The sequence below is a fragment of the Dysidea avara genome, chromosome 2 (assembly GCF_963678975.1).
Source record: "Dysidea avara chromosome 2, odDysAvar1.4, whole genome shotgun sequence".
Classification (NCBI taxonomy): domain Eukaryota; kingdom Metazoa; phylum Porifera; class Demospongiae; order Dictyoceratida; family Dysideidae; genus Dysidea; species Dysidea avara.
This window is the reverse complement of record NC_089273.1, coordinates 40235550-40248894: the sequence shown is the minus strand read 5'-3', so window position 1 is coordinate 40248894 and position 13345 is coordinate 40235550. Positions and strand designations below refer to the sequence as shown.

The 13345-nt window shown below is 38.2% G+C and overlaps 1 protein-coding gene across 2 annotated transcripts in view; it reads left to right on the top strand.

Moving 5' to 3' along the window:
- LOC136247314 (uncharacterized) overlaps positions 1-13345 on the top strand; it is a 68900-nt gene that overhangs the window by 18633 nt on the left and 36922 nt on the right. For both annotated transcript variants that reach the window (XM_066038936.1, XM_066038935.1), the window contains exons 2-4: positions 496-815; positions 889-1170; positions 3555-3635. In XM_066038936.1, coding sequence (XP_065895008.1) covers positions 503-815; positions 889-1170; positions 3555-3635 — 676 coding nt within the window. In that variant the 5' untranslated portion in view covers positions 496-502. The remainder of the gene's footprint in view (positions 1-495; positions 816-888; positions 1171-3554; positions 3636-13345) is intronic.

Genomic DNA, 13345 nt, shown 5'->3' with positions numbered 1-13345 from the left:
TGCCAAAGATATTCTACTGTGATCCGGAAGGAAGGCAAAATCATTGAAGAAAAATTGTTGTAATTCTTTTGTCACCTGAACGTAAACAAATGTCTGTAATTCAGAAACCCACCTGTGTATGAAGATGAAACAAGAATTTTTGAACTCCCTATCAATAAGGGAACACAATGATTCCGAGGTTTTATCCACTGGAGTGTCAATTCACCAACCAGCAAGGCGATAAAAACTTGCGTTATATTTTTCTGAAGCTTGCATTTTTTCTCCATTGTTTTTGAATGCATTTTACTACAAAAGTACTGTTGTACATATTATCAATGGTTTTCTGAAATTAGGTCACATAATTATAGTGCTGAAATTTCTGTTAGCTTATCGTGTAGCTACAGTATGTTTTGTTCTTGCAGATCTATATAGTCACATTTTGTGTGCTTTTAGAGCAAAAGTATTGTAATGTTATATATCGTCATGCAGGAATATAATGTAGTTTTTATTCTGCAGCATTCTGATGGCTAAAGTATCTGAAGTATTTGAACGGTACTATCAAGCTTTGGTGTCAACTTTGCCAATGAAAGATGATAATTTTACCTCAAAATTGAGAAAGAGAAATTTGCTTGCTGGTGGCATCATTGATTCACTGGCTACACTGGGCACATCTAAGGAACGAGCATCATACTTTCTTGATTATGTGATAAAGCAGAAAATCGATGAAGACCATTTGCCATTTGATAAACTACTTGGTGTAATGGAAGAGAGCAACTTTCAGCATGTCAAAGAGTTAGCGGTGAAGATCAAGACTGATTATAAATGGTCTTTAAAATGTATGTTCACAAGAAATCTACATACTGTAATTGTATTTTGTTTGACTTGTTATCTGTATTCTTGAACATGTAGGTCAATCAAAACCAATTCCAAAACACTTAGAGGAAATTGTGATACCTAGAGTAGCCATGAAGTGGTATGAATTAGGTAATGAATTGTTGGCTGAGTCAGACAGAGATAAATTGTCAGATATACAATCAACTCATAACAACTTTCAAAAGTGTTGTCTTGAGATGTTTCATGTGTGGTTAACTATCTACCCAAATGCCACATGGTGCACAGTAATAGAAGTATTGAGATCACCAGGCCTCCAATTAGTGAAAATGGCAAATGAGATAGAAAAGGATTTAAAAGGTTATAATGTGTGTACAGTGAAGGAGTGTGTGTGTGGGGAGGGTGGGAGTGAGATATGTATATATGCCATTTTATTTCAGTTTTGGAACAAATTTAAGAGTGTATAAATGCATAAAAATTATAGCAGGTAACCTTACAGGCAGTAGTTATGGTAGGTAACATACAGTAACTGAACCTTCTACAGGGGGATTTTGTGCAGCTGAGCTCAACTTGTTTGTAGCTGCACTCTCTCTCTCTCTACCGGGTGACTCACTGTTGCTGAACTCTCTACATGTAGCTAAACTCTCTACAGGGTGATTTTTAACTTAATTAAACTCTCTACAGAGTGACTTCTAATGTAGCTGAACTATTTATGATATGGCTTGTAACTTAACTTTATACAAGGTAACTTTAAATGTAGCTGAACTCTCTACATGACTACTTGCAACCTAGCAGAACTATTATGCTAAGAACTATTCAGAAGTTGTGCAAACTAGACAGGTTTCAGGTTTTTGCTGTTACAATCACAAAATTACAAGATAAATTAGCAATGTATCAACATACTGCTGTTGGTTTTTATATTTTGTATTTAATTATTTATTAAGGCTTTACAGCACAAGTGCTGAAAGTCTGTAAGACACCTGGTCCTACAGCCTGTTTAAAGTTGTTACAGAAAGTATGTTTGAAAAGGTGGAGAAAGGAGTAAAAATCAATGACTGAATCTGGGCAGCCTTGAACCTGCAGCCATCCGATTAATGCCCAATTTTACTCATAAATTTGTGGCCTCATGGGTTTAGGCAATGACTTACATTGTACAAACCACTTCAAAAGAAAATTAATAATGTTGGCAGGCATTTCTAATCTTGCATCTGAACATGTGCTCCAAAAATCTCTACTGAAAAGGTGAAGTGACTATTACGGAAGTTATGCAAACTAGAATTATTTTCTGAGATGGTCAAAAATGGTAATGAGACAAATTAGCTACATATGTATCAACCCATTACTACAGTGTAGGTAGTTATCACTGATGGATTTCTGGCCTTATGGGTTCAGGCACATGACTTCTAGAAATCAACCCTTGTCCGTTGGCCCAGCAAGTATCTGCAGTTATGTTCTGCCCGTTACACAAGAAGAACAGTATGGGAAGTGTCTCTGCAATCACTTTCAATGAATAAAACTGGGTCGCAAAGAAGACAAAGGTATGTATGTATGTGTGTATTTAGTTTGTATGGACTAAGGTATGCCAAAAGACACTTGTTGGGATGAAGTGACATTCTGCAGAAAAGTATCGAGACCATAGCATTAGTCCTTACCAAGTTATAGTTTACCAAGGCTACAGGCAGGCATGCAGGCAGTTAGTTTTTAGAAAATTCTGCTAAAATATATCATTCCATAGTAACCTATTGGAAGCATTTTTGCCTGCTTTGAAGACACCTTTTAGCTTGATTATGCATACAAAAATTCCATGAAGGTATTGTGAGGCTGGTTTGGGGTGATATATATGTGACCTAATTTTAGAAAGCCGTCGATATCTGCACAATTTTCAAAATGTATTTTATTTGTTCTTTGTTTTCTACAGGGGTGGAGGGATGGATTAGCTAGGTTTCAACTTCATAAGTTAACCAGCATAGGAAATATAGTACTAGATAGCCAGACGAGCAAATAAATTGATATGTACAGAAACTATCAAGAAATGAATCTACAGGTGCTTACATAAACCATCATAACTTACTGAATTGAATCTTGGCTCATTGTGTTCGCTATGAATTTGTGCATCCATCAAGATATAGGTTTTACCCCAGGCATGCTTCTGTATTCGAGAAGGAAGGCAAATTCACTGAAAAACGATTGTCGGTAAATTCTGTCATCACTGCAACGTAAACAAATGTCTGTAACTTTGAAATCCTTTCGTGTATGGAGGTGAAACAAAGATTTTTGTACTCCCTATGAACAGGCAAACACAATGATTCTCAGGATTTGTCCATTGGCGGCTCAATTTGCCCACCATTGACTCATTAAAAACTTGCATAATTTTTTTTCTGGAGCTTGCGCTTTTTACCCATAGTTTTAAAATGCGTTTTATTACAAAAGTACTATTATGTGTATGTCGACAGTTTTCCAAAATTTGGTCACATATTTGGCCAAAAATTTAATATACAGTACTATTGCACTGTATGTAGAGACATAATGGTTTAACATGCACATTGGAGTCTCCCAGAAATTTAGTGTTATGTCAGTAAAATCATGTGAACTTTTGGGTAGCTATTTGAACCTTGTATCTATACTTAAACCAGTAGATGATTCAAGTATTTTTGTGATCATGCATCTAAATATCAAACCCATTAGATACATGTTTGTTTCCTTTGATAGCTTACTGTATGTTAATTGTGTGTATATTGCTACAGACTATCCCGATGTTGCATATAGAATGGATAAAAAAGAAGAAGTAACTTTAGAAGAAATTAATTCATGTAAAAAAGCTAGAGGTAAGGTGGATTTTTTACTGTCAATCATAAAGTCCATTGATTTTTAAACCAGGCACTAGACACACACCTGAAATTATTTTTTATTAAAATGCGATGTGTGTGTATGTACACGTATCTATCTACACATGTTTATCTGTATGCTCCCAATTGAGCAGCTTGTGCTTTTGCAGCTTGTTATACTCAAAATTAATTATTCTTTCAAAAAGATTATGCCTAGAGTTGATTGTTTTCTAGAGTACCGTATATGACCGTATAGAAGCTCGGGCATTTATTTCCTATAGATCATTTTAGACCCGGCGTTTAAATAAGACCGGCATTAATTTGGACCCTGGCGTTTATTTCTTACTATCACGTGGAGCCACTCATTGAACAAGAATGGCGGGTGCCAGTACCAGTACCTACGAAATCAATAGCATGGTTCAAGGCCACCATGTATATAAAACTATTTGGACTCCTCTATTGAGTGAAGCGTTGGAAGTTGGGCGGGAAGATGACAATGACCTTGATGAATACGCTGTAGCCATCACCAGAAGAGAAGTCATAGTCGGACACGTACCAAGGGAAATATCAAGAGTTTTCTATTATTTCTTAGGACACAGCAGCATCTCTTGTAGAATCACTGGTCATGGAAAGAAAGGAATAGGCCTGGTAGTACCTTGTGTTTACACATTCTGCAGTTCTGCTACAAACATTAAGAAACTGTCTAACCTGCTCGCAAAATGTAAAAACCAATCAGATAATTAGTGTAATACGTAGTAAGCAATTTGTACCATATTACAAGTATGTTATTATAGTATAAATACACTGTATCAGTAATAATGATAATAATTAGTTGAGTATGTTCTATACCCTTCGTTACTCGTCGTCATGTGATTCATCACTGGAATTGGATTCATCACCACTATTCTGCTCTGAATCCTCCTCACTAGCACTGTCCATGTCACTGTCTATAATCACTTCATTAGCATATGTCTCCTCTTCATCTTCGTCATTTCCAAATGGGTCCTCAGAAATTACAGACTGAGCTTGGCTTAGCTTTGCTGTTTCTTGTTGAAGGAGGCTCAAGCCTTCTGCACATGGCTGTTGTGGCCGAAAACAGTGGATCTCACTATCTTCACTTCCATCAATAGGAGTTGTAATGGCACAGGACTTAAAAGAATTCTTGATAATGTCAGTAGATACCGACTGTCAACTGTATTTCACCCAATCACATAACAGTACACGAGAAGGTGGTCTCACATTTCCTCCTCTTGTGTACTCATAATTATCTGGTTGGCTAAGCCAGGCATCATAGTGACTTCTCATGGCCATTTTGAAAGAAGCATTCCATACAACATCTGCAGCTTGAATGAACTTTGTGCACCCACCAGGAACTATAGCTGTGTGTAGACGAAGAGATCTTGTGTGCGTTCAAACAGTTTCACTAGTATGACACTTATAAGCATCCCACATGAGAAGTGAAATGAAAATGCTCCAATGAGGCTATTGAGGTACTCAATAGTTAGGGCATCATTCATCCAACCATTTTTGCTAAAACAAATAACTATTCAGAAATTTTCTCAAGAGATTTCATCAGCCGTGTGCCTTTACCCTTGAAAACAACAAAAGGCTTTAACTCGGTACCATCAGCTTTGGCAGTGAGTATAACTGTAAAATGATCCTTCTCATGCCCAGTGGTTTTCAGTGGAACAGAGTGTGCACCAGTAAACGTTACAGTTGTTTCTGATGGCATGTCCATCCAACACGCTGTTTCATCCATTGCAAAAACATTGCCATCTTGGTACTTGTGGTGTGACTGTAGTGAACGGACATGAATTATGTAATCCACCAACTGGGGAATACAATCCACAGACACTGTTTGGCACAGTGTCATCCTTCTTCGAAGGGATAGACCCTTTCGATTTATAAACCTTCATAACCAGCCAACACTTGCCTTGAAAAGAGCATCTGTAGATATAGCCTTTGCTTGATGATGGATCATGTGTCGAGTCACACGGACATGACGGCTGCGCAATTCACATATCCACTCAAACAATTCCTCTTCCATCTCTTGGTCTCTAGCCTTACTCCCAGAATCATTCAATCGTCTTCTCTTAGATTTTCCTTTCTTAATGCTAAGAGTTGTTCTTTTTGCTGACACCATTCCCTCACTCGTTTGGCATCGACTCGAAACTCTCTGGCTGCTGCCTCTTTAGACTTTTTCTCAGCAGTTTCAATCGCTTTCAACTTAAACAAGACATCATAAGACTGGTGATGAGACATTACTGTAGAATAGTTAGAAGCTGACACATGTTGAAGCACATGTCATAAAATGCAAACAGATTAGTACCCCGCCGTTTATTTCAGTGCATTTCATTAGCACCCCAGCATTTAAATGAGCCCCAGCGTTTATTATTACAATACCCTAGCTGTACCTGGCGTATATTTGAGCCCCTGCATGTATTGAGCCCAGCTTTAATACGGTCATATACGGTATATCAGTATTTCCTGACTGTTGTATTAGAGTGACTTCTCTATTAGAGTATCTTGATCTTATTTCCGCGAAGTGTGAATAATCAACAATTAAAACTTAAAATAATTGTTTTTGCTATTAAATTAGTCACCTTTGCAACTGACTTTGTACTGTTGTAATTGAATTTGTCACCTTGGCAATTAAATTTAACATGCTTCAAGTAGAATTAAGCATTATAATTAATCGCATTTGCAGGTAATTTCATCATTGCTAATTTTTCAATCTACAGACCAAGATAAAAGCGAATTTCTTTCACTAAGTTTTAGTTGGCATATAACTATGTCTGTATAAGCTGTTTCTAAAGGTATTACTGTTATTGTTTTCAGATGTAATAAATTCGGTCGCACACCTGCCAGTATAATGTCCATCAATAGTGAACTACAGTAGTAGGAATCTTTATCAATCGTGCTGTAGGTAAAATACTATAGGTTCTTCTAGTCAGTAATCATTGCATCTTCTCATCACGTTCTTGGTTAGCCAGGTGCTCAATGATTAGTTGTAACAAAATTTCCTACAAACGCGACTATTATTAATGCAATGGTACCAATTTTACTGCAAGCACATCAAATTCAATTGCCAAGATGAAAATCTAAATCCTACTGCAAAAGCAATGAATTAAATTGCAAATGGGATGAAATTAATTGCAAAGGTGACAAATTTAAAAGTGAAAACCTGTATTGTTTCTTGATATGAAATTTGTGTACATGTTTTGCTGTATTTTGGCATGCATATTATAAATTTTAGTCAACAGTCTTGAAAGTAGTCCTATATATGCTGGCATAATACTTGGTGTTTTTGCAAGTAAATTATTCTCAAAATTATGTGGCATAATTGTGCAAACCTACATGTGAGCAAATCCAGTAATGATAAAGAGCAGCAAATATAATTACAAGTACACAGAAAATTTGGAATTTTCAACTAGAGTAAGGACCATAGCACATTGATAAAAGTACTGAAGCAAGCTGGAGTAGTGCACAATATTACAGGTTTTTACAATTGAATTCGTTGCCTTTGCAATTGAATTCGTCTCGTTTGCAATTGAATTTGTCAGTATTGCAATAGAATTCGTCCCGTTTGCATTTGAATTTGTTGATTTTGCAATTGAATTCATCGGTTTTGCAGTTAAATTCATTGGTTATGCAATAGAATTCATCGTGTTTGCATTACAATTCGTCTTAAAAAACGGCTTCAAGAAACCATCGGTTTATTAAGAGATGAATTATTTATGTCAGGAGAGTCACACTTGAGACACTAGAAGTTAATTGAAACTGGTAGTATGCGAAATTGATAGCTGTCCGACAAATTAATTAGCTTGCTCATGAGTGACCACACCCATCACGAATGGCGTAGTAGAGTTTGGAATGGTGCTAATAGGCTGTAGAGAAAGAATAATTGCCTTATAAAGAGTTGTTTGCTACTGTTGTACTTGAACAAGTTCTTGGAGCAGCTGCTACATCATGTTTTCGTGTTATCTCCAGCTGCCATTCTTGTTACGGACAAATTTAACTGCGAAAGTAACGAATTCTATTGCAAACTGACGAATTCAATTGCAAATGGGACTAATTCAATTGCAAACTCACCAAATTCAATTCCAAAAACCTATAAATTGCAATAAAAAATAAGAAGTGTTATATATATCTCATACTGTGCATTTCCAAGGGATATATTGATTCTTACTGTTTTACTGTGATTTAATATAGTGCACTTCTCCAGCTTGTTCAGTACTTTTTTCAATGTGCTATTGTCCTTACTGTAGCTGAAAATTCCAAATTCTTCTGTGTATTTGTTTGTTAACATATTTTAATAATAATAATAATAATAATAATTATTATTATTATTATTATGACAAATTAAATAAAACACATTAAAACATACACACAATGAAACAACAGTAAATATGACAATTAAGCAAAAAGAAATATATCTGTCACAACTGTCAATAAGATGACTCATCAATAGCCGCTCCATCTGCCAAACTTAGTGATCTCCATTTCGTTCGTGATCCACGCACACATAATAAGGCTGCTCGAATAATTGCAAATGATAATCGTGCCCTCACATATCCCATCACAACACTATAATTCTTTTCCCATTTAACTGATAGAGAGTCTGCAAGCCTGTGCAAAAAATAATCAGCCTTTGAGCCAAATAAACCATCTACAGAAAAGCACAGAGGCGTGAAACTGGCACGACGCGCCAGACAAGCAGCACCATACTTCCTCCTTTTCTCAACTTCAGCAGTACGAAGGACAGCCTGAGGTGAACGAGATTGATATGAAGGAGCATCTGTGTCAACAACCCGAACATCAAACAAAGCATTAACTTGAGACTGCCAAACACCACGAATTCTTACATCAGCAATCATGGTCTCAGAAGATGGATCATCCATCTTTTCTTCGCAAACCACAGGCTCCTTCTGAACCTGTCCCCAAGCCAATGAAGCTAGATCACAAATTGCATCACGCACCTCATTATGTCTCTGACAAACCAAGCCACCTACATGACAATCTAAGGCATGTTCCACACTAAAAAGAGAGCCACAACCATCACAAACTGGTGGTAAATTTAACAACAGCTTTCTATAACGCAAAGCAAGTGCATCCCTAAATTCCTTTGCAGACAAATCAAAATGATGACTCCGTAAAGGAAGAACTGACAACCAAGAAGAGGCACATTCTCTAACCCTCAAGATAGCACGCTATTGTGCTGCAGCAAAGTTCCCAATCAGACTGTTAAAAACTCCAGAAAAATAGTCTGACTTTAATTTACCAAACATAGACTTTGAGGACTGAACTGAATCAAAATAAGCCCCTAATTCAAAAGTGACAGCACCCAGTATAGACTCACGAAGAAGAGCGGATGAACTTACAGATGACTCGAAATAATGATTGGAAACAGCTACCGGATTAGAAAGACCAAGTCCACCCATATGGACCGGCAGAGTAAATAACTGCCTTTCAGCAACAGATACTTCAACTCCAAATAATGCTGGTAAAAAACAGGAAAAGAGACAGTGTTCAAGCTCAGCCAAAATAGGACTACAGTTAGGAATTACTCTCATAGGAAACATCCATTCAGATTGTAGAGATCGTGTCAAAGCGATAAAAGAAGCCTGAGGCTGAGAAAAAGATACAGCAGCCAGGACTCTAATGTGAGCACACCAATGACGAACCTTCTGGAGAACATAGTCCTGGATTTCAATGGACCTGCCAAGAAATCCACCCAAAAATCTGTGGCCAGTGGTCACTCGAACGCCAAGTTCACCAAAAGCTTCATTAGCAAGAGACAAAGAGGGAACTGCAACCACTGCACAACATTAAGATGGCTGAGGGGTATAACCAAACTCAGGCCCCCTGGAACATAATAACTTAAACCAATCTCGTAACTCCTCCAACAAACCACCAGCCGAGGCATCATCCGCATACCATACCTGAGTCCACCTCTGGGGAGACTGCACAGATTGAATCAAAGGAAGGATTCCCACAGCATATACAAACATAGATAAGGGATCACTTTGGGTAACTCCTTCTTTACTGAAGAGAAACTTCTGTTGTCCACGCAAAACCAACACAGACCAGCCACGATAAGTGTTAAACACAAAACGAGCACAACGAGGCCAAAGATTACGAACATTGAGAAGCATGGCAATCGGTTCAAAGAATTAAATGCGTTGGAAGCATCAATCATTAATACCCCCTAGCCAGTGGTCAAATTCTGGTTGACATCAAAGAGTTCAGTCATCGCATGGATTGCACCCTCAATTCCTCCAGGGAGGCCAGCACACAGTTGTTGTGATCCACAAGCCAAAGATGCATCTAAACGTGTAATTAAACATATGACCTTACCCACAACACGCCTAAGGGTCTCCCCCACTCCAATCGGACGTACACCTGGGCATTTGTCTAGTGCTATAAGTCGACTAGCTAGTAATGCACGAATATTATCCCATGGAACCACAGAGTTACACAAAAGCCAACATAAGGAAGCTACAGTCTCCCTCAAACGTGCACTGGCAGAACCATGTCTAAGAAGGGCATCCCTCCAATGAGCAGACTGACAGCCCCCAGGACCAGCACCTCCCTGGAGACGACCAGCAACAAATTGTACATGAGCAGCAGTTATCTCAACATCTTCCATGAATGGAAAGGTTTCACAATGGGGAAGGGCAGAATCAGGCGGAACCTGAGGCTCAGGATGCTTTGACTTTAAGGCATCAACAACAGATTGGGTAGGATTCAACAAACCACCTCCAGTTCATTCAGTAATCCAACGTATGGCAGCACGAACATTGCCCTGTAACATTAGTTTTGTAAACACTTTTACTAAATGATCCTCAGAGGAATTACTGGAGCGCTTAAATGACTTACTTAAAGTCCCATCACAACGTTGGGCCTCCTGGAGCAACACATCAAATTGACCACCCTGCCAAAGAGCAAGTCTATTTTCCAATAATCTTCGGATGTCACAACCCTTGTATACAGAGCGGTCCCTTTGTAACATAACAGCACTATACACCAAAACACGTTCAGAAGGATATTCTCCATTACACAAATAAATTAATTCATCAGTCAGCTGATCAATATAACGTTTGCCAATACTACCTCTGGGCAAGGAGTAAAGTGAGCCCTTATGATGAACAATAATAGACCAACGCTCACACCACATAGAGCTCCGATTACTTCCATCAGAAGATACTAGAGGGGCACCATATGCCTTAAGAAATAATCCATTGATGTGTGGAGGTAAAGAATAATCACCACCAACACTACAACACTCACTACTAGCTACATGTACATCATTCACAACAGAGTCAAACCTAGCAGTGTCCGAATGCTGCAATACAGTATCAGTAGAAGGGCTCCTTGCAGTCATATCAAGTCCATGATCCCCTAACGCAGAATTCCTAATAGAGCCCACCTCGTTAGAGACCACCGAATTCTCCGAACGACTGGCCAATGTGTTTCCACAACGATGAATCTTCATTGGCAAACATGAGGTACAAGGCCTGCCAGCCCGAACACAGACACATCTCTTACAAACAGCGTTTTTACCATTACAGGAACAACAGGGTGCCATGGCGCGCATCTAATTATTATTGAACCCACACATACCGCATCTTAAATGGCTCCATGGCCCAGCTACTGTGTATTAATTATCGTCTGAAAAGAGAAGTATCCATTAAGCTTCGTTGTCAGCTACAGTGGTGTATGTTCAACCTGTTACACAGCATTTTGAATCAAGATTTGTTCGAAAAGCACCTCTGAAATCCATGCATACTGAAAGAAAGAAATGGTGGCATGCACCCCAGCTAGGCTTTCGTCAGTTATGTCAGCATAACTCTTGGCATAATAGGGGATGAAAAGCATAAAGCATAATGCTGGCATAATAGAACATAATTCAGAGCATACTGAGCAAATTTCCACCACCATAAGTATAACTTCTGCTATAACAGTCTCTAAGTCAAGGGCTAACCTGTTTTGGATGGTGAAATGATTCCTGGCAACGAGTAGAAAAATACACTGCAGTCTTACTACAAGTTTACACTCAATGAAATGGGTGCTTTTCATTGTGGGTTTGAGGTTTATAGGACACGTGCAATCATGTGCCAACTAGTACCAAGACATGACCAAGCAGTTTAGTTGAGCTTCAGTCATTGAATTTGATATTATATAACATGTGTCATCATCTGATTTTAAATAAAATGTGATATGATGATTATGATTTTTGGAAGCTCGATTGGTAGACAAAACAATAGAAACTCTGGTGGTAATTATAAAGTTAGTGTTGAGCCAGTATAGCTAGTGAATGTCTGGACATTGAAAATAGCAAAGTCTGTGCAGGTCTGCAATGAGACTGGGGTTAATATCAAACAGGAAAATATTTCCAAATGATCGAGATTCTCTAACAGAACAGTCAAACACTCTAATAAAACAGTCACCATATACAACAGAGAGAATAAGAACCATTGTCCTTAGGAGGCTAATATTATGTTCTTGACATGCTGCACACATAGTAATTGCTGCTTTTGAACACCAATTGCTATGACAATCAGAAGATCAATCAGAAACCATGCATAATATTTTTATACATAATTTTGCATACAAACTGCAAAGACACTAGACAATATCTATAGCTTCTGAGGGACTACAGATATACCCCCCGGACCCCTTGCTCTAATATGTCTACTAATTCTGGATCACATCCCAATTTCAAGCTATTGCTATTATTTGTATGTTGCATGCAGTTGAAGTGACACTTTTCCACTTACTTTCTATCATATGAAGAACTTCTCTACACAAAGAAAACACACAAAATAAAAGTATGATGCATTTCTGAAAAGCATAAAAACTCGCAAAATAGGCAGAGAATTGAGGAAATGCCAAAAAGCATAATAGGAAAATTTTGGAGCATAATAGACTCCCCCAGCTATATTAATTTGCACCATTTTCGTTACGAAGGAAAGCCATCATGTACTACTGCCAAATCGACACTTGTTGCTGTCAGCAAAGATGAATGGGGCACAAAGGAGGACACTGGTAAGTCCATGAAGAATGCATTGTGCATACTGCGGTATGCCAAAAGGCACCTCTTGGGTGAAGTGACGTTCAACAGTGAAAAAATCAAGCCCATATCCTTAGCCATTATCGAGTTACGCTTGTCTGAAGCATCAGTCAGTCAGTCACTTACTCAGTCAGTCACTTACTCAGTCAGTAGAAAACTTCTGCTAAATTTTGTAAAAATTCTGTAGCAACTTGTTGAAAGCGTTTTGGGTCGATCTGAAAACTTTTTTGGGCCTACTGTAGTTTTACCTAACCAATACTGCCTCATTGTCATCAGGGAAAATTGAGGCTTGTTTTTTAGGTGATCTTATTTTGTGGGCCACGCCTACTCCTTTGTGGTTCCTACTATACAGTACCATAGTACTGTATGATGAGAATTGAACATTAATTAGAGCATATGTGAGCTTTGGATTGAGGTGGATTCTTTTTCCATTTGAATAGGGGGGTGGTGACCTTCTACAACCTTTATGAACTACAATCCCATAGGATTCATCAGGTATCATACGGTACGATAATACTGTATAGTAGTGACCACAAAAGTTTGGGCATGGCCTATATACATAGAAACAGCACCCAATTATCAGCTTCAATTTTCCCTGACGACGATGAGGCTGTATTGATTAGATAAAACTAAACCC